Source organism: Gigantopelta aegis, chromosome 2 (genome assembly GCF_016097555.1).
Source record: "Gigantopelta aegis isolate Gae_Host chromosome 2, Gae_host_genome, whole genome shotgun sequence".
Classification (NCBI taxonomy): Eukaryota; Metazoa; Mollusca; class Gastropoda; order Neomphalida; family Peltospiridae; genus Gigantopelta; species Gigantopelta aegis.
Genome location: NC_054700.1, coordinates 44,749,623 through 44,771,097, shown reverse-complemented (window position 1 = coordinate 44,771,097; position 21,475 = coordinate 44,749,623). Strand labels below are relative to the sequence as shown.

Below are 21,475 nucleotides of genomic sequence, written 5' to 3'. Positions count from 1 at the left end.
GTGGGTTTATGGATTGATGTATGGATGGTTCAGTAAGGGGATGGATGGATGGATGGATGGATGGATGGATGGATGGTTGAGAAGGTGGATGCATGCATGCATGGATGGACGGACGGACGGATGGATGGATACGGTAAGATGGATAGTAAGATGGATAGTAAGATGGATGGATGGATGGATGAATGGTATGATATTCACCAATACATACTCTCCCTCTCTCCCTCACTCTCTCTCGGGCGTATATAGAGGGTAACTGTATTTATCAGTATATTTTTTGTTGCTCAGTATATATGTAACATTGGCCTGCTACTTTAAATGATTCTATGTCATTCTTCTCTCACTCACACTGTCTCTGCAGGAGGTAGACGGTGGCGATGCAGATCACGACCACCTTAAACACAATGTCATCGTCGAGGTATTGCAGCTCAACATCGTCACCATCATCACCATCGGCACTGGTTACCGGTTCGTAGAACATGCACAGGTTGAAGTCATGCAGGGTCGCTTGGCAACAAGAGGAAACCTCATTGATGTCAGTTCTGTAGAATAAAAATATTTAAGTACATTAGATCTTTAAAAAAGAAAAAATATATATTAATTAACAGCAAGAGATTGGCTGCTAGATTTTTGAGACCAGTCCATTTGGTTTAGAGGGAAAATGCGCCTGGTGAAAAGGAAGGAAGGAAATGTTTTATTTAACGACGTACTCAACACATTTTATTTACGATTATATGACATCAGACATATGGTCAAGGACCACAGAGATATTGAGAGAAAAAACCCACTGTCGCCACTTCATGGGCTACTCTTTTCGATTAGCAGCAAGGGATCTTTTATATGAACCATACCACAGACAGGATAGTACATACCACAGCCTTTGTTACACCAGTTGTGGAGCACTGGCTGGAACGAGAAATAGCCCAATGGGTCCACCGACGGGGATCAATCCTGGACCGACTGTGCATTAAGCGAACGCTTTACCACTGGGCTATGTCCCGCCCCGCACTTGGTGAAAGATCAAGTAAAACTTATAATATTTGATATTCCCGTTTAAGCATTCCTGGACTTTTTTGTAAGGATTTTCAAAAAAAAAATTCGCATTTGTCAACATAATCTATTAATATTACATGTACAACTGTGTTGACATGAAATATCACTCTCATCTTGACTAGTTGTAAATCAGAAACAAATTAATTATCAACTAATTTTAATTTTCCATGACTCAACTTAAAATTCATTGACTTTCCATGACTCGACTCAAAATTCATTGACTTGATATGACTCAATTTAAAATTTCATGACTTTCCATGACCCAACTAAAAATTCCATGACTGTCCATGACCTAACTCAAAATTCTATAACTTGACATGACCCAATTCAAAATTACATGACTTTCCATGACCCAACTCAAGTTTCCGTGACCCCACTCAAAATTCAATGATTTCTTATGACCAAACTCAAAAATACATGCCTTCCCATGACTCAACTCAAAATTTCATGACCCAATTCAAATTATCATGGCTTTCCATGACCCAACTCAAAATTCTGTAAATTTCCATGACCCAACATTTCATGACTTTTACTGATCCAACTCACAAATTCCATGACTTTCCAGGCTTAGAAAATGAAATTTGCTAATTCCATAACTTTCCACATTTCCATGATCTGTATGAACATTGTCCTATAAATACGAGTCAGAATGACCAAATGTTTTACATCCAATAGCCGATGATTAATTAATCAATCAATGTGTTCTAGTGGTATCATTAAACAAAACAAACTTCTTGTCACTCTCAGATAAAAAGACTCATTAAAAAAAAGATAAGTTTGTTTTGTTTAACAACACCACTAGAGCACATTGATTTATTAATCATCGACTATTGGTAATTTTGACAGTCATAGAGAGGAAACCCGCTACATTTTTCCATTAGTAGCAAGGGATCTTTTATATGCACCATCCCACAGACAGAAAAGCACATACCATGGCCTTCGATTACGTGTCATGGTGCACTGGCTGGAATGAGAAATAGCCCACCGATGGGGATTGATCCTAGATTCCTAGACCGACCACGCATCAGGCATGTGCTTTACTACTGAGTTATGTCCCGCCCTAAAAAGACTCATTAAACTAACCACAGTTTGTAAGAGCACGCAGAGGTTAAATTTATATTCACTTACCTTCGCGAGGTCTCAAAGAACAGGTCAAGCAGATATAAAAACCGGATAAGAAAACGACGGATGTCATGTGTCCTGTAAATAAAACCACAAGTCTTTCGTAAGAAACAAAAAAGGGTAGGAATGTTTTGTTTAACACCATATTTTTTTTTCTTCAAAATCACCAGTTATAAGTTGTCTGAAATATGTTAATACCCCCCCCCCACCACAACTCTTTTTCCCCCACCACCACCTTTTTTATTTGCCTGCAACATGTGTAAAAGCAGGAATTAGCAGAATTAAAAAAAATATATTTAAATTTGTTAATCTGAAAATAATACAACATATTGATATCACAATGAAATAGAGCAATTACAAAGTGGAAATAAAATATAGTCTAAATAAAGATATAAGGTAACGATAAAAGATAAGTAGATATATGTAATAAAAGTAATAAGTGTCTCAACTGTAGTGTTCTAGAACTCTCAACCAAGGTTCCCAGTTGTCGTCAAATTTTGTATGTAAAGAGTGTTTATAATATATGTACTTCTCTATTTGTAACTTGTCTTTGATGAAATTATTAACTCCAGTTTCATTTAATGTACTCTTTTCTAACTTTGTTTTATATATATAATAATTAGCAGAATCATATATTGTGAGTGCACACACCACACCCCCCCCCCCCCCCCACACCCAATATAAAAGCCTGGCAATGCCAATGATTGTAATACTTAGTTCAGGTGGTAACTTGGTTTAGATAATCAGAGAAAAAACTCATTGTTGCGACATAATCTATCTATGCTATTTATCAGCACTTTGCCGTAATAAGTTGCAATGAAATGAGAAATCATGCAAAAGTGAAATCTTGAATGACTTCTATATCCGAGTGAAGATGACACAACTTAGTCAATTTTCCTGTATGTAGAATATTTCCTTGAAAATTACAAAAATGTTGTTAATTTATGGAACATTTTATTAGCCGAAGATTAAACGTTGTAGTCATTTTGTTAAAAATTAGCAATTGGCAATTACACAGTGAGTTCTGGACATGGAATTTTTTTAATACAATATTGAATGGCTATTTAACCAAAATTTGGTATTAGTAATTCCAACTCCTGCAATTCAAATATTGAACACATATTTATTGGTACTGCTAGTCCACCACCGACTATTCAACAATCCAGGGTCCCATTCCACGAAGCGATCTTAGCCCTAAGATCAACTTAAGTGCATAGGGTAGCTATGCGCTTAAAGTAATCTTAGGGCTAAGATCGCTTTGTGGAACGGGGCCCAGGACCCCATTTCATTAAACATCTTAAGTTTACGTCTGCTACTACCGGTCATGCATTTACATGTGTTTGGTGTCTATTTCAAGCAGAAAATTACATCATTACAGAAGTTGGCGTACCATATATTGCCGTGTATTAGCCGACTTTTGAAGTCTAGAAACACTTTCCAAAAGAAGAGAGTCGGCTTATATATGGAGGCAACAAATTGGGAGTATAAAATTCCGATCGAAAATATGCCGACCTCGACTTATAAATTTTGATCAGACCCATAGCCTTTCACAGATTAAGTAACAATAATTTGTGCAGTGTAAATAAAACACCCCATCATGCAATATTATGCAGTTTTTTGTTCTTGAATGCATTATAAGTTTGATGAATAATAATAAAAAATTATTTGTTTTATTGTCATTTCTATGGTAAAAACGTATTCTTGCCAACTGTCCGCCATCTTTGTTTGACCTGTGCTGGGACCAGTCTTTCATATAGCAAATTTAAGATACAAAACAGTGTTTTTTCTTCAAACAAGTACTATATTTCTAATATTATTGTTTTGTTGGGAGGGTGCATTAAACTGTAAAGTAATGCCATAAATAAATTAAGCTCATTATTAACATAACAGACTGAAAAAACATAACATGAATTTCAGGACGATAATTACTCCCACAACTGTCACATGACCATACCATATACAGTGAACAGCTACAGTCATGGACTGCATAATCTTTTGTTTCTGTGTGTGTGGTGGGGGATTAAACATGCCTCAATGATTTTACTTTTTGCTGTCCAGTGAATAAATTAATTACTTGTGTGCAGTGATATGTTGTTACAGCTTGAATTATTTCTTTTTCTGTTATGCTTTATCAGTTCTAAATTATTTTTAACGGCATGGTAGATGGTTAGCATTGCCGCGTTAATTGCGATCGTGATTACCGTTTTTGTAATAATTAAAGGGAAAACAAATATAATGAACAAGAAAAGCACAAGTCTATTTGCTGACAGTATTATTGAAATCGATATAACATACAACTGGACAAAAGATGACTTAGGCTTATACACAAGGCCGATGATTAGATAGTTAGGGTTAAAATAAGAGGTCGGCATATCAAGGAGTCGGCTAATACACGGCAATATATGGTATGTTAAGGAAAAAAGAAAATTAAATATGTGTTTTTCAAACTTAATTTGTTGTACTGTTAATAGTAATAAGAATTGTGATTTAGTCGTAGATTTACTTTTATGTGCAAAACTAGGCTTACGATGTTTAGTGAAATTGGGCCCTGTACTATATCCCAGCTCTTGGTTTTCTACAATCACATCCCAACAATGCACTTTAGACTAAAGTGTACCTTTGTTGTTCAGGCGAGAAGTCTCTGGCTGCGTATTGTTCTAAGTCCTGGTACCGTTTCAAATTCTTTTCGAATAAACGCTTCAAGTTCCCAAAGGCTCCTTCAAAAGACTTCTCTGAAGACATGCTGCAACATATAGGTGTATATACATATAAGAAAGAAATGCTTTATTTAACGATGCACTCAACACATTTTATTTACGGTTATATGGCGTCAGACATATGGTTAAGGACCACACAGATTTTGAGAGGAAACCCGCTGTCGCCACTTCATGGGCTACTCTTTCCGATTAGCAGCAAGGGATCTTTTATTTGCGCTTCCCACAGGCAGGATAGCACAAACCATGGCCTTTGTTTAACCAGTTATGGATCACTGGTCGGTGCAAGTGGTTTACACCTACCCATTGAGCCTTGCGGAGCACTCCCTCAAGGTTTGGAGTCAGTATCTGGATTAAAAATCCCATGCCTCGACTGGGATCCGAACCCAGTACCTACCAGCCTGTTGACCGATGGCCTAACCACGCCGCCACCGAGGCCGGTCTCTATATACATATATTCACATGATAGTATATATTCACGTGATAGTATGTGATAGTTTGTTTAATGACACACCAACACAATTTTTAATCAGGCTCTATTAAGTGTAAATGTGACACTTGGTGAGACAACATAAGATGTCCTTCCAATTTGCAACAAAGGATCTTTTACATGCACTTGGTCACAGACAGTACACCACATGGCATGGCTTTTCATATACCTGACATAACTCGTAACTAGTTGTGCATTTCAATATGCTATATTCTTTTACATGGCTCTTTTGAATACCATCACTACTGTCAAAGTTTCAGCTGTCCACAAAACATTTAGCAATTTGGAAAATTTTGTTTTTCAAATGTGTAGCAATGTTAAGCCACACAAAACAAACACTTAATAAATAAGCTTCTTTTTTTTTCAATTAAAACATTTTGATGAAATTAATTAAAATATTTTGCCAAATTAGAATTTTGTTCATATCATTCTATTGGCAGCTTAAATCTGGCCTGGTGCTTATAAAACTTTTAGAGTCTAAACTCGAGACTCTAAACCAGTTAATGTTATGGCAACGCCATACAAACTGCATGCGTGTGACGTCATTTAAGATCGAGTCTGGACTCTAAAACAGTTAACGTCATAGCAACGCCATACAAACTGCATGCGTGTGACGTCATTTAAGATCGAGTCTGGACTCTAAATGTTTTATAAGCACGGGCATCGGGAAGTAGCTGACCACTGTCCTGGAGCTTACCATCTGATGTAATGGTATGCCGCCTCACAACTGTAGTAGTGAGACCCAGACAGCGTTCCCAGCTGGTTATGAGGCATTCCTGTAACAAAGCAAATAAAACACTCCATTATACAAGAACGTGTATTTATAATACGGTAAGTCTTCATATACTGTATTTTATTAGTAATGAGTTATTTCAGACCACATTTCTGAATGCAACATACAATATGGAATTTTTTTTTACTTTTTAATAGTAAATTCAAATATTGTTAGTGTTCATAAATAATTTAAATTTGGTTGAAATGATTCCATGTTAACAACATATTTTATTTAGAAAAATAATATTTTCTTTCATTTTATTACTGTTATGTAGATTTTATAGGTATTAAAAAAGTTGAGAACAATGCATGCTATCATAGCATATTTTTCTAATTTTGTACAATATTTAGAAAACAAATGTTGTAGTAAGACTTCTGATGTCATGCACAAATGATTCTGGGTATTACATTATTAAATGAATATGTAACAACCCCACACCATTAAAACACATTGGCCAATAAAAGTTTGTTTTAACAACGCCACTAGAACACATTGATTTATTAATCATCGGCTGTTGGATGTCAATTTTGACATGTAGTCTTAGAGAGGAAACCCGCTACATTTTTCCATTAATAGCAAGGGATATTTTATATGCACCATCCCACAGACAGGATAGCACATACCACAGCCTTTGATATACCAGTCCTGGTGCACTGCTGGAACTAGAAATAGCCCAATGGGCCCACCGACAGTGCATCAAGTGAGTGCTTTACCACTGGGCTATGTCCCTACACTCCCATTTGGCCAATAAAGGAATACAAAACGTTTCATGATATCTTGTCAGTACATCCAAACCTCACACTCCCGGTTTTAGAATATACATCTAGATTTTATCAAATCACTGATTGATAAAAAAATAATACTAAATCAACCAAAAAAAATACTATGACTTAGATTTGACTGGAGCAAAGAAAAAAAGACGTCCGAAACAAACCAGCGAAGAAAAAAGAAGGAAGCTTTAGTCATGTGGCCAGAACAGGAAGACGAAGACTCATTGGAAGTTTTTAAGCCATCCCATTGGCTGTTGGGATGTTCAGGCTAGTCTAATAATATAGGTGAAATATACCATTGTATACGGTCAGATTAAGTAGAAAAGAAAATACCAAATGTTGTTGCTATATTGTAAACGGTAATGGACTAACCAATATCGGGAAACAGGACCAAGGCCTGGTAGTAGTATCTGGCAGCCGTTGCTGCGCTCAGGTCACTGTCAAAGTCTTGCTGGTAGCGTGCTGGAAAAACAAAAACCAAGAGTACCGGTGAGGTGCATGATACGCCCATCAGGAGTTTGATGGAAGACAATATCTATATTAATGAATATGTTACGGGGATGATTCAATTCTAATTATGTGAAATTGTTCCTACATGCGAGGTTTGATAGTCCTGTATGCATCTGTATGCAAGATATGAGTTTGATGGTCCTGTATGCATCTGTATGTAAGATATGATCCAGATAAGGATTTACTGTTATGTGTAGTAGATCGTGAAACATAGGTCAGTGACCTAGTAATAGTACGCAATACACTGCCATCCCAAGTTTTTCCTACGTGTGAGGTTTGATGGTCCTGTATGCATCTGTATGCAAGATATGGTCCGGACAAGAAAACTTTAACAGATGGACAGACGGACAACGCCATCATAATACGGCCCAACATAAACTGGCGTATAAAAAAGGGTTTCTAGTTCATCCAAGTTATAAGTACGAGAGTGAATAAAAAAAAGTCTTCTATATTTCCATCCAAATAATAACAGTTAATTTAAACAAACTTATTATAAAAGGCAGGTTTTGTAGTCAATATTATTTTCTACCAATGTTTGATATATCATAACCAATTCATAAAAATCACCCCATCTTCCTTTAATATTGCTTCAGCTATTGTTGTCCTTCTTCGTTTATTTCCTTCCACCACCCAAATAATAATTTTAACCAAAAAATCATAAATAAAATCTGTACAAATCATCCTACAGTACTACTAAAATGGTATCTTTATAAGAATACATTAAATCAACAAACCAATGTCTCCTAGACAAATAAGACATCTGTGGCAGGCCCGTTGTGCCCACTCCTGTACAGATGGGGGCACTTTCTTCGTCATGACATTATTACTGCCCGTGTGTCGCCTGGAAATCGCACCTGAAGAAAAACAAAAACAACACTTAAGATTTTATCAGTCTGACTGAAGATATGATGTCATTTGTGCATCTGAACAGATGGATGGACATACAGAAGGGGTGGACAAACCAAACAATATTGTCAAACATTTGGAAATTTCTTGACACGAAGTCTCAGAGGAGAAGTTCGACATTTTTCCATTAGCTGTAAGATATCTTTTACATGCACTTTCCCACAAACAGGACAGCCCATATCATGGCCTTTGTAATGGTGAACTGATTGAGATGGGAAAATACCTAATCGGAGAATGGGACCACTGATGTAATTCGATCCTACGATGCAGGCACCTCAGGTGAGAGCTCAACTGACTGAGCTAGATCCTGACCCTACGGACCCAACCAATGCCAACCACTGTAGGCATACCTCTGGATATATAACCCCTTGCACAGTTGTGAGGAAAGAAATGTTTTATTTAACGACACATTCAACACATTTTTATCTATGGTTACATGGTATCAAACATATGGTTAAGGACAATAGACAATGACAGAGGAGACCCACTGCCACCACAATAGGGCAACACTTTTTTAGCATTACTAATTAGGATCTTTTATGTGCATCATCCCACAGACAGGATAGTAAATATCACGGCCTTTGTTTTACCAGCTGTTAAGCACAAGCTGGAATGACAAATAGCCCAATGGGCCGGGCCCACTGACAGGAATCGATCCTAGATCAATCAAGCATCAAGTGAGCCGTTTCTTTACCACTGTGCTACGTCCCGCCCCAATGACCATGTGGACATATAAGTTCCCCAGAGAAATAATATCTAAAACTGATCAGTTTTTTTGTCTGTAACCATGTTGAAATAATATCTAAAACTGATCAGTTTTTTTGTCTGTAACCATGTTGAAATATGATCTAAAACTGACCAGTCTCTTTGTCTGTGACCATGTGGAAGTCGACAAATCCCGACAGTTTGAGCGAGAAGTCTTGCTGCAGTCGGAACAGCAGGTGTCTGTAATAGCCTGTCGCAGCGGCCAGGTGAGAGCGGTACGCCGTCTCCAAGGAACCGTGAGGTCGTATGTGCTGAAATTAAACAGAAGTACTTGTAAACACGAGTAATAATATAATAGAAAAATCAACCTGCATCGAGATGATTTAAACTACAAACTCTCATTGCAAGAGTCCAGTGCTCTACCAACTGAGATAATAGTAAAATTTACACTTGCTATGTGGGAGCACTTTATAACAAGGACAGAATGATTACCTTACTTCACCATCACACACATTCAATAATGTACTTCCATAGCCAATGTGGCACACATATATGTAGTTTTATAAGAGAATGCTCATCTGCAAATAACTGGCATGTCAGAAATGCCAAATCACATACAAATACAGGATAGTATACACCATGGTTTTTCATATCCCAATTATATAGTAATGGTCAGTATATATATCCTGGGTTGTATTGGGGTAGGCAGAGGTGTATAAAACCAAAACTGAACAGCCTCAACATCACAGTACCACTGCTGTACCATTGAAGCCAATGTCAGTTCAATTATGTATATAACAAAACATTAAATCTACAATCTATCATTATAGAAACAGGAGAGGGATCAAGCAGACTCCTAGATTTAGCCACAACAGCGTTAGCAGAGTATTTTTAAAAGTTGCAAATATCGAAATGGATATTATAATTTTTAAGAGTTTGTCATTTTATCGAAGAACAATTTTTTGGAGGGGTGGGGGGCAACCAACAGGTTTAAGTTGCAGGTGCAATGGGGAGTGTGATAAATTGCTCCCTTAAAAGCAGAACTGAACAAATGATTATAAACATATCCACTCACCTTCCTGTTGTGCTTGACAACCTGGATAATGTCGTAGAAGACTTTCCTCCACAGCACCTCCTCCGCTTTACGTCCATAGTCGGCAGGATTGTAGAACATCAACTTCTCACAGTATTCCTTCAGCCTGTGGCAAGCAAAATTAATTCATATTACACAACGTTAAGCCGTCACTTGCTAAAAATGCCAAATAATAACAAACGCTGAATTTTACAAACAGTTTCATTATTAAACTGTCAAACAACTGAAAGAGGTCCAACTTAAATCCTTAACACAATCTATTTATAATAATATATAAACAAAATACCAGGTGTGCTCTTTTAGTACTATTCCATAATTTCAGCCAGTGCAACTATCAGTGGTATATCAAAGGCTATGGTATATGTTATACTGTCTGTGGGATGATGCATATAAGAGATCCCTTTCTACTAATTAAAACTGTAGTGGGAAGACTGTATTATGTCAGAATTACCAAATGTTTGACATCCAATACCCGATGTTTAATAAATCAATGTGCTCTGGTGGAGTCGTTAAACAAACAAACTTTAACTACTTTTGTTCTTTTAGTAGTTAATCCTAATAACTGACAGTAGTTGGGGTTTTTTTAATCATGTTAAAAACAGGAAGATACAAAGAAGAAAAATTGCATAATTGAATATAAAAATCATGCTTCCACAACAAAGGCCACAACTACCAAACAGAAGCAAGGTATCTTTTACATGTATTTTACCATTGGCAGGACAGCATATACCATGGTTTTTAGTATACCAATCAAGAGGCACTGACTGGAACAGAAAGAAAAACATGACAGGTCCACTGATGGTGACCAATCTTACAACTCATCTCATTCATTCCGAAATACTGCAGGTAATTATGCAGGGGGGTCTACACTAAAGAAAGTTACTAGTGGGGGTTTAGGTCAGGCTCCCCCTGAAAATATATTTTAAAAACAAAAATGTATTTGGAGCAGGGAGCTTCGACTCCTAAAACCCACACCTGCACACATGCCTGTATTGTGTAGCATCTTGCCTCATACATGCATGTGTGCAAAGTAATTTAATGCAGATTAGAGATACCAGTAAGATAACCTACTTGTTCCTCAAACCGACAGCATTTGGCAGGAAGACATTTCTGTACGCTTTCTTTTCTTTGCTGATTTGATCAAGCTGCCGGATGGCCTCCAATGCTGATCTGTAAATACACAAAAAGATAAAGAAATAAAAACAGATGAAAACCAATATTAAAACACACTGTTCTGAGCTTCTAGGAAGAATCACTAGCCACGGAATCAGTTTTGTTTTTTAAATTCACTAGCCACAGTCAAAAATACATTAGCCCTACATAAGCACAGTAGAAAGTAAAAAATAAAGCACAATTTTGATAATTATATAATATGTAATACTGTTTATTTGTGCCAATACCATTAACTATTTCAATGAATTAATACACTTTCAGTTATTTCATTACAGGACTCTAACTTAAGAATTTGTATCATACAGCAATTTAAAAAAATTGCTGTGGGTAAAATGGCCCACTGACAGAAATTTAAAGCCTGCTCACAGCAATTTAAAACAAAGACTTTTGTAGCAAATAAATAAGTCCGAAAGGTTATTTTGCTGTATGTAGACCTACTGTAAATGTGCAAATTTTATATACCAGGCATAAATATTTTGCCATCATTGAGGAGCTTCACGACAGTACTTTTGTACCATCGGTGATGTCCCCAACCTACTGCAATTTAGTTGTTAAGTTCAAGCACGGCAATGTTATGCAGTGTACAAAAAAAGGTTGAAAATGCAACAGTCACTTGCTTAAAAATTGAGGGTTGTTAATAAATACATTCTCAGGGGTGCAGAAATGGAAAATATTTCACTACCCAACTGGACCAGACCCAATTAAAATGCTAGTCTGCCAACCTATAGAATAATATATTATTGTTTAACAATATTATAATATACACTGTCTTCACTTCAAATGATAAAAACATTATTAAAGGTAGGGTCAACTCAAACAAGAGCCTTATGTGTTGGAAAGATGAATATCCGGACCACCAACACATACTGACACTTTAACAAATGAAAAACGCGTAATTTTAGAGTTAATAAAAAACCACGATTTTTCCTGCTAACTGGGGGCAGCCATTTTGTTTAGTTTTTGTGACGTCCGATGGTATAGCTTGGGGCGAAGTGACGTCAACTCCGTCCATCTCCTCTATGCACAGTGTAAACAAACACTCTAATTTACGACAAGGCGCTTCGCTTTCATCAACCTGACTTGTAAAACAACATATATGACTTGATAGAATAATAAACTATTTAATTAAATATATTTCAGGTTGCATCAATAGAACGAAATGGAGTTATAGTATTTTTCTTTTTTTAAAAATCCAAAGAAAAAATGCATACTATTGGTAGGGCATGTTTGAGCAAAAACGACCACTCACGATACCCAGGCATCGAAATAAGCATTGTGTCTGGTAACCCATTTACAGGTTACTACAAAATATAGTCTGGTAACCTATAGGTTTCCACAACTATATGAAAGTTAGAATTGAATCTGTTACTACTACGCGGTCGTTCTGAAATTGTAACGGTGCGCACGAACATCGATACGAGAAACGAAATCCGGAAGTAAATTTATCTAGTGGGCGCTGCTTAAATGCGGATTGCCAAAATTGCTTTACAATTGCGCACGAACATCGGTGCAATTTTGTATGAGAAAACAAAACGCGGACATAAATTCATTTAGTGGACGCTGCTTAAACGCGGAGTGACTTGCGCGCGAACATCGATGCAATTCCTGACGAGAAAATGAAACGCAGAAGTCCTGAATGCATTGCCTGGTTTACGTTCGGAAACGAAACTACCATTCGTTGAAATTTTTTATCGAGAACGAAACACCGTTCTCAACTTTTCTAACATGTGGTAACCTCCCGGTAACCTGAACGACCGTTCTCGACTTATTTCAATGCCTGGATACTTTTCTTTTCTTTGGGACGACATAATTGGTTAGTTTGGTGATTTTAGATGGAAAAGTCTACTTAATCAAGGGTTTTACAGAATTACTTACAGTAATAAAGCAGGGCTGTTGATAATGTCCATTACGATTTGAGGTGTATCCGTGCTGTTATCACACAATACCCTGTGATCTTCATAAAAGAGGCACATTTTTTTAGTGTGTCTAGACAGTGTCTGGGGACCGTCTAAATATACACCTGCCAATCAGAAACCACAGGTACAGGCCACAGAAAGAAAACACCAATTAACCAAGAAAACACTCTGATTATTGTTTCAGTGTGTGCGTTAATATATGTACGAAACATAATACAGTTATTTCAACACTTTGACAATGGTGGTTTATTTTGTATTGAAAAATAATATATAATTGGTGCTGGCTTACTAGGATGGATATTATTACACTAATTCCTGACGTGACACGTTAGGTATTACATAACCACCAGCTCGCCAGAGGGCGTATTCACTGGGATGGTACAAAATGGCTGCACCCGTTATATATAATAGCCGTCACATTTAACCATTTTATTAATTAACTATAGGATTAATTATACTTGTTGATATTAAGCAATAATGTACATTATATATTGTTGAATATGCATACCAGGCCAAATGCCTTAATTGTCCCCTCCTTTAAGGAATCTTGGTTGGCGTGAGCAGTTCAGAACTCCGAAGTTGTTTATTGTGTATTGTGTATTTTGTAATAATTCTGAACAGTTTGTTTGAATGGTTTAGAATTTTGACATAGCTTATGCAGAGACACTGAAAACATAAAGCTAAAAATAAAATTACGGTCAGTTAGAAAAAGACAGTTCATGTGTTGGACTAGTAATTACATTTTTTAACTTGTCCATCAGAATTTTTACTTGCCTTTGGTGAGCAGGCGAGTACTTTCTGCACCACTGCATCCTGGTTTTTGTATTATCCCAAAATACATTTTTCATAATTAAAACACAGGTACCACTGAGAAGTAATGGTTATCCAGCCAAGCTCTAGTCTATTTTCAGATGTTATTTTCCTGTTTAAACACAGGGCTCAAACTTAACGGCGGTAATTGCCATCGTTGAGATATAAATTGCCGTAGGTCAGAAGCATCACCTACAGCACTTTGTTGATATTCGTAAAGCACCTCAATGATGGCAAAATGTATACATCCAGGGTGTACATTACTTGACAGTATATAACATTAATACATTTGAAATAGGTCTACATACAGCAAAATAACCTTTCATTCATGTTTATTTGCTGCAAAATTGCCATCAGTGGGCAGTTTAACCAAGGTAAAAAAAAAACAATTAACTGCAGTGGGGACCCAAATTCTCAAGTTCGAGCCCTGTGCATCAATGACTTTGTTATAACATCACTTTGTTTTAACTTTATACATTTTATACTTTGTACATTAACAAAACTTATGTCCATTTTTATTCACTAAAACTAGGATCTGCGCCTTTAAAATGCAGTTTTACTTGTTTACTACGTCATTTATAGTGTTTAATGCAATATTCAGTTGACAACACCAATTCATTACGTCAAAGGGTGGAAAAAGAAAGAAATTGTTTATTTAACAACGCACCGAACACCTTTTATTTTCGGTTATATGGCGTCGGACATATGGTTAAGGACCACAACGATATTGAGAGAGGAAACCTGCTGTCGCCACTTCATGGGTTACTCTTTTCGATTAGCAGCAAGGGATCTTTTATACTTTTATATGCACCATCCCATAGACAGGCTAGCACATACCACAGCCTTTGATATACCAGTCATGGTGCACTGGCTGGAGCAAGAAATAGCCCAATGGGCCCACTAACAGGGATCGATCCCAAACCAACTGCGCATCAAGTGAGTGCTTTACCACTGGGCTACATCTCGCCCCTCAAAGGGTGGAAAATATGAAAGTCTATTTAATATGAGTGACTCTATTCTTGCTCTAACTTTTTTTTTTTTTTTTTTTTTTAGCATTTCTTATATTTTAACTTACCTTTCACATATATTCGAATCTTTCTTTCTGCAAACCATAGGTGTGTCTTGTGTCATTGTGGCTCTAATCAACATATTATATATTTTATTTAACTTATTTCTGAACCTTCTTACATTTATTTTTTATACCACCTCAGTCAATCCATTCAACTGATTGGGGGGTTTTCTTGTTCCAATCAGTGTACCACAGCTGGTCAAAGACTGGTACGTGCTTTCCTGTCTGTGGGAAAGTCCATAAAAAAGTTCCTTTGCTGCATTAGGAAAAATGTCACAGATTTCTTCTGATGATTATGTGTTAGAATTACACAATTTCTGACATCCAACAGCTGATAAGTAATTAATCAATGTGCTCTAGTACTGTCACTAAACAAAACAAACTTAATTTAATTTTTTTATAATTCTGTTTTGATTACTTTCTAGCAGTTTAAAAATGTTAACTTTGCCAGGCACGGCGGAAGGCGGAAGCAAGTAGATATTGGAGGGCTGATTGAGATCGTGGGCACAATTCTACTTCCAATAATATTTATGATTCATAATTATTGGGGGGTGGGCTAGAGCCCTCCAGCCACCCCCTGCTCCGCCGTGCCTGTGTGCTAGATATACGGGTTAAAAGTATATGTACAGGCTTTCAAGCAAGATTTTGTGAAAAATAAGGGCTTTTTTTAGGGCAAAAATTCTTAAAAAATAAGGGCTATTTTTTGGAATTTTTTGGAATTTTTTCACAAAAATAAGGAATGAAATTCAATAATCAATATAAAAGAAAAACATTCTGTACTCACCTCCAGGGAGAACATAAATTCAAAAGCTAATTACCAACTCAGAAGATCATGTCAATGGTCATCAACAGCGATATTCAGCATATCAATACAACCAGATTAAAGTAATCTGATATGGTGCAAATCCATGCTGAATATGATGCTGATAACCACCAAGATGTCTTCTGAGAAATACATTAAAGCCGCACACCCTAGTTCCATCCAGCGAAAATAAATTATAATTTGGTTAATCTACAAACCTGTAACACACTTAGATCACGTTTTTATCAAATGGAGTGAAAAAGCAGGTTTTATATCGATAAATACCATGGGAATCCCCATGTCACAATTGCTTGAAATAATTTTGAAAGTTAGTATTCTGATGTCACCGGTAGATGTCGCTCGAAGCACAACAATGCCTACGTTACGACAAATTTCACAGACTTGGGGTGCGTTCGTTTCACCTCTCCTGGACCAGAGCCCTCAAAAGTACCCGGTCTCCGGCGGCAAATTGCCGCCTGAAACAGCTTTTGCCGCCGCCTACTTTTCGAGTAAAATTGTTCAGTTGCATTTAATGGATGGTGACTGATTTGCGCTAACAGAGGCCATGAGAATGCATTTCAGAGGTTCGATTTTTCAAATGTTTCTTGGGGAGGGCCCCCAGACCCCCCGCTTTGCCCCCTGCTATCATCACTGTTGTAGCCTGCTACTTCTTAAACTATTGAGGGCGCTGCTGGACATGTTCCAACTGTTCTGTCCTGGTTGTATCCCCTCTCCAGATATCGTAAGACTTAGCAAAATTATTGGTTTTAAGGGTTTGTAACGTTTTGTATTGAAACACTTACTTGTCTGAACTTTATTGTTACTGAAAATGTTCACGAAATGTGAAGAAAAATCTCACAAATGAACAACAACAAATCGATGTTGATTGCGCGAACCGTGCATGAGAAAACAAACTGAACCAAAATGATAACGGTCACGTGATATACCAACATCTGTGACATTAAAAATAGATTGGACCTCGCTTGCTTAACTGTTTTTTCTCGACAGAATGTCTTGTGAAAAAATGCAAAAAATGCATTTCGTGGTTTTACAAACATCAGGATTACCAAAAAGCACTTCAGGTGAATGGAAATGTGTATTCTAAATAATAAAATGTAAGTAAAGTGCAATTTTATTTGTAAAAAATGGGGTTTAATAGCGAAAAACAACGCCGTAATGGTTAACAAATAGCCGTAACTAGGGTGTGTCCCTTTAATTCAACATATTCATTATCTGAAGGTATACTAAGGCTAGATTTAATTAATTCCAACACTTATTTTATGTTGCATTTATCAAAAAAAATTAAAATTTTAAAATTTAGGATTTTCACCAAAAACTTTGGGCTTTTTAGGATTTTGAAACTTTAATAAGGAATATTAGGGCTGCTGTCAAAAAATAAGGAAAATAAGGGCCCGCTTGCAAGCCTGTATGTATTATTGAAACGGGATAGGCAGGTATTTTACCATATTGATATTTTCAAAAACAACTAGAAAGTGTACCACTTCCCGACGAATTGTTCAAGGAAATTTATAATTTCGTGATACCTGTAAACTCTTTTTGCTTTATCGACATCTGGTTTGTGATCGTGACCAGTTGCGAAAGCTTTCTTCATCTCTTCGGCCGTATATTAGCTAGAAACACCATTTCACGTGTTAATGGAGTGAAATGGTGTTATACAAATCAAAACCTGCAAGTTATTTTAGTTTTCTGCAGGTTATCTTCTTCTGTGAACTCCATGTTGTTTCTATTTGTGTCATGTGATGTTCACGAGAAAACACGAGAACTGCTGAGATGACGAAGCGCCAAATATGAAATGGAGATACCAGTTAGTTAGTTTGTTTAACGACACCCTAGAGCACATTGATTTATTAATCATCAATTTTTAAAATAGTTTTAGAGAAGAAACCCGTTGCATGTTTCCATTGGTAGCGAGGGATAACACATACCACAGTATTTGATATACCAGTCGTGGTGAACTCACTGGAACGAGAAATAAATTCACAATGGGCCTACCGACAGGGATCGATCACAGACTGACCAAGCATCAGGCCGGAGGTTAATCACAGGCCTACACCCCGACATGGGCGTCAATCGGTGGGGGACACGTCCCCCTCACTTTTCAGCTTGGGGGGGACAGCATAGGAAATGTCCCCACCCCCACTTTTTTCAGACGAAACAAATATTTTCTAGTATATATAGCGTAACTGATCACCATTTGGCATTTCGCCTTGGAGTGCCGGCTCTTATGTTCCTACACTAGACTGGTAGTAAATATACTAATTATTTTACAATCTATTTGTAGTAGTTTTTATTTTAAACCTTGAAAATAGTTGAAGATATCCCCAAATAAATCACAAATATTCATTGTGCCCACTATATAATAAAATTATTAAAATAACTATTTACCGAAATACTTTATTTCCTGATATTTCCTGCCATGTGCAGAGCACCGCAGACCACAGGAAACTACAAGAGAGTAGACTGAGCCAGCTTACTGTATACGAGTATGAATAAACATGTCCAGCTCAGATTAAACATCAAACACCACACTGTCTGACTTAGAACACTTCTCACACCAATCGTAATTGGCTTTAAATAAACGTCTTGTCATCAGTTGTCTCGCCAATAGGATACCGCCTTATCCACTTGCAATTGAGTTTCACGTTATGCTCCGGCGATTTTAAGCACTCGAAGCCGATGTTAAACTTTTAATTAACAACAATAACAAAATTTTCGCAAACCAGATTTGCTAAAACATGAAAATAAAAACACGCCCATTTCAAATTTACCAAACCTCGAAAATGAAAAACCTCGAAATGTTTCCGGTTATACGGTATCTAAATATGCGTTATTGGTTAAGTAAAAATAACTATTAAAACTTAATGGTTCTTTCTTTTATACTGAAATTGACTAATTGGTTTCGAACTTCATATAAATAACAGGTATTGCTGATTTACTCTTAGCATTATGTCACTAAGTGTATATGCTATTTTGAATAATAATATATATGCTCTCTCTCTCTCTCTCTCTCTCTCTCTCTCTCTCTCTCTCTCTCTCTCTCTCTCTCTCTCTCTCTCTCTCTCCTTTCATCATCAATAGAAATATCAATCTATAAACTTAGGTAGTGATGTGTAATTTGAAATAATTATACCCAAGTGTTGGGGCAGAAAGTCTATAAAAATGTAACACCAGAAATGTTCAGTACTGGCGTCTACTTTTTTATAATTTGAAAAACCCAATAAAAGACATTTGAAATTAATAATAAAATAAAACACGTAAAGGAAAGACGGAACGAAAGTTATATAAATAATGGTTACTAGCGATATTTGTTAATTTGTCAAGTAAATAATATTGTTTAATTATTATTATTTTTTATTTATTCTGAAAAAAATGCGTTTATTTTATTTTGAAACAAGGACATCGGATCAAACTACCAATAGCGCATGCGCGCTAGGTAGATGATGGTCACTAGTGGGAGTGGGAACTATTTTCGCGTGCCCCTATCCAAAACGGTTCAGGCACGTCCACCATGGATCCGCGTTCTGGCATCGTCAGCCCACGGTTCCATGGCGGAATGGTCACTAGTTTAGTTGTTATAGACCGGCCGTGGTTATATCGTCGGAAAAACAACTACTCCAGTCTCCAGGAATCTAATAACGAATATTTTGCATACAATGTATTCGTCAATTATCATTGTACCCATAGGCTTATATCCGGTTATTTTGACATGCTATTTGATACAACAATTCGAATTTGATGAATTACACGCAGGTTATTTGGCAAACTGCATCGTCCAGGACGAAACGCTAACGGAGATAGTATACCGTAGAAAAACTACCATGGACATTAAAAAGTTCTTCACTGTCATACCACGCCATGCCCAGACTCTGTTGCGAGTAGGGACGACACCGGATTCAAATGTCGAAGTTGTTGGTGAAGATGTTAAAGAAAAAACAGAGAAAAGCGTCACTTCTCAGACACGGTTGCCCATCTTACCGCCAGTGCTGTACCAGCCACGGGACGTCAACTGCATGCCGGTGCAACGGCTCGCTAAACGAACGCTATGTTTTCAGCGCGCGTGGTTCGATAGCTTTCCATGGCTCCACTTTGACGCTAACGTTAGCGGAGTACTCTGCTTTACTTGTGCTAAAGCAGCATGCATGGACTTGGCCGGCATGGCGCGGTGTTCAGAGGACACATTTGTTTCCAAGGGATTTTGCAACTGGAAGAAGGCAATTGAGAAATTCAAAATCCACGAAAAGACATCTGCACATATGATTTCTCATAGCAACCTGAAATTCCGGTCTTCCAACAACGACGTTGACGCACAGTTAAGTACGCACCATCTTGAAGAACAAACGAAGGCGCGCAACGCTCTGCTGAAGATTGTGACGACCGTCCAGTATCTAGCGCAGCAGGGACTGGCAATACGCGACAAAGAGTCGAGCGACGGTAACTTCATGAAGTTGTTAGAGCTGCGGAGCAACGATGACGTCGTGTTACAGAGGTGGTTGACACGCACAACTTCATACACAAGCGTTGCCGTGCAAAACGAACTGTTAAAAATCATGGCACACATGGTGCTGCGAAATATTTGCAAAAACGTGGGCCTTTTTGCAGTCATTGTCGACGGAACCCAAGACATCCAAGGCGTTGAACAGGAGGCAATATGCGTGCGATATATAGACGACGCTTACGACGTTCACGAGGACTTTATCGGTCTGTACAGCGTATCTGAGACGACTGGTGCCAGCCTCAGCAATATGCTGCAAGACGCGTTGCTCAGACTCAACCTCCCAATCACGCATCTGAGAGCGCAAACGTATGACGGAGCCAGCAATATGTCGGGCAAATACCAAGGCTGCCAAGCACTGATCAAGAAAGTACAACCACTGGCAAACTACACGCATTGCGGTGCACACATCACGCACCTCATCTGTGCGAAGGTCATCGAGAGTGCACCGTTCCTTCGCGATGCTCTTAACGTGGTGCAGGAACTGGGCGGCTTCTACAACTCATCAGGCAAATTTAAAAATTTGTATCTCGATCTGCAAGTTATGGATGATAGCCCTTCCCCTTCACGCCTGAAGCCGCTTTGTCCAACCCGCTGGCTGTCACGTGGGATTGCCGTTAGAGCCGTCCTTAGCAACTACGCACACGTGCTGGAGGCACTGAATGAGGCATCATCTACATTTGGCAGCAGCACAGCAGACGTGATGGTCTGTCATGTGCACAGAAATCGTCTTGCCGAGTGCACTGCACGAGATATCGCAATTGAATTTGTCGATGGATCGAGCGATACACGGCGTAGTGTTTTGGGGAAATTTTAGACCATTAAAGACTTGATGGAATACCATCAGTGGCACCATTGTTTTTATTCATGTTCATTATTTGTACTTGAATTAAGAAATTTGACCAATAAAGTTATATTGTATCTATATACCATTTGTTGTTTAGTCACAATAATTAAGGCGAAAAATATTTTGTCAGAAAGCAGCTCGGCTAGCCAGCAGAAAACACCTCAGAACAGCCCTAGAAGGGGTCAATTTTCCAAATTTTTCGGGGGGAGG

General features: G+C 37.6%; 2 protein-coding genes across 2 annotated transcripts in view; one reads left to right on the top strand and one right to left on the bottom strand.

Annotated features, from left to right (window-relative positions):
• Positions 1-17,634, bottom strand: part of LOC121386188 (protein SMG5-like) — a 74,278-nt gene extending 56,644 nt beyond the window's left edge. The window contains exons 1-10 of the mRNA XM_041517023.1: positions 17,450-17,634; positions 11,207-11,305; positions 10,118-10,241; positions 9,197-9,353; positions 8,166-8,285; positions 7,294-7,383; positions 6,074-6,152; positions 4,790-4,915; positions 2,179-2,250; positions 346-539 (exon numbers count right to left, since the gene is read on the bottom strand). Coding sequence (XP_041372957.1) covers positions 346-539; positions 2,179-2,250; positions 4,790-4,915; positions 6,074-6,152; positions 7,294-7,383; positions 8,166-8,285; positions 9,197-9,353; positions 10,118-10,241; positions 11,207-11,305; positions 17,450-17,517 — 1,129 coding nt within the window. The 5' untranslated portion in view covers positions 17,518-17,634. The remainder of the gene's footprint in view (positions 1-345; positions 540-2,178; positions 2,251-4,789; positions 4,916-6,073; positions 6,153-7,293; positions 7,384-8,165; positions 8,286-9,196; positions 9,354-10,117; positions 10,242-11,206; positions 11,306-17,449) is intronic.
• Positions 17,635-19,744: 2,110 nt separating this feature from the next.
• LOC121388674 (zinc finger MYM-type protein 1-like) lies at positions 19,745-21,235 on the top strand. The gene has a single exon (XM_041520123.1). The coding sequence runs from the start codon at positions 19,745-19,747 to the stop codon at positions 21,233-21,235; it is 1,491 nt and encodes a 496-aa protein (XP_041376057.1).
• The last annotated feature ends 240 nt before the right edge of the window (positions 21,236-21,475 follow it).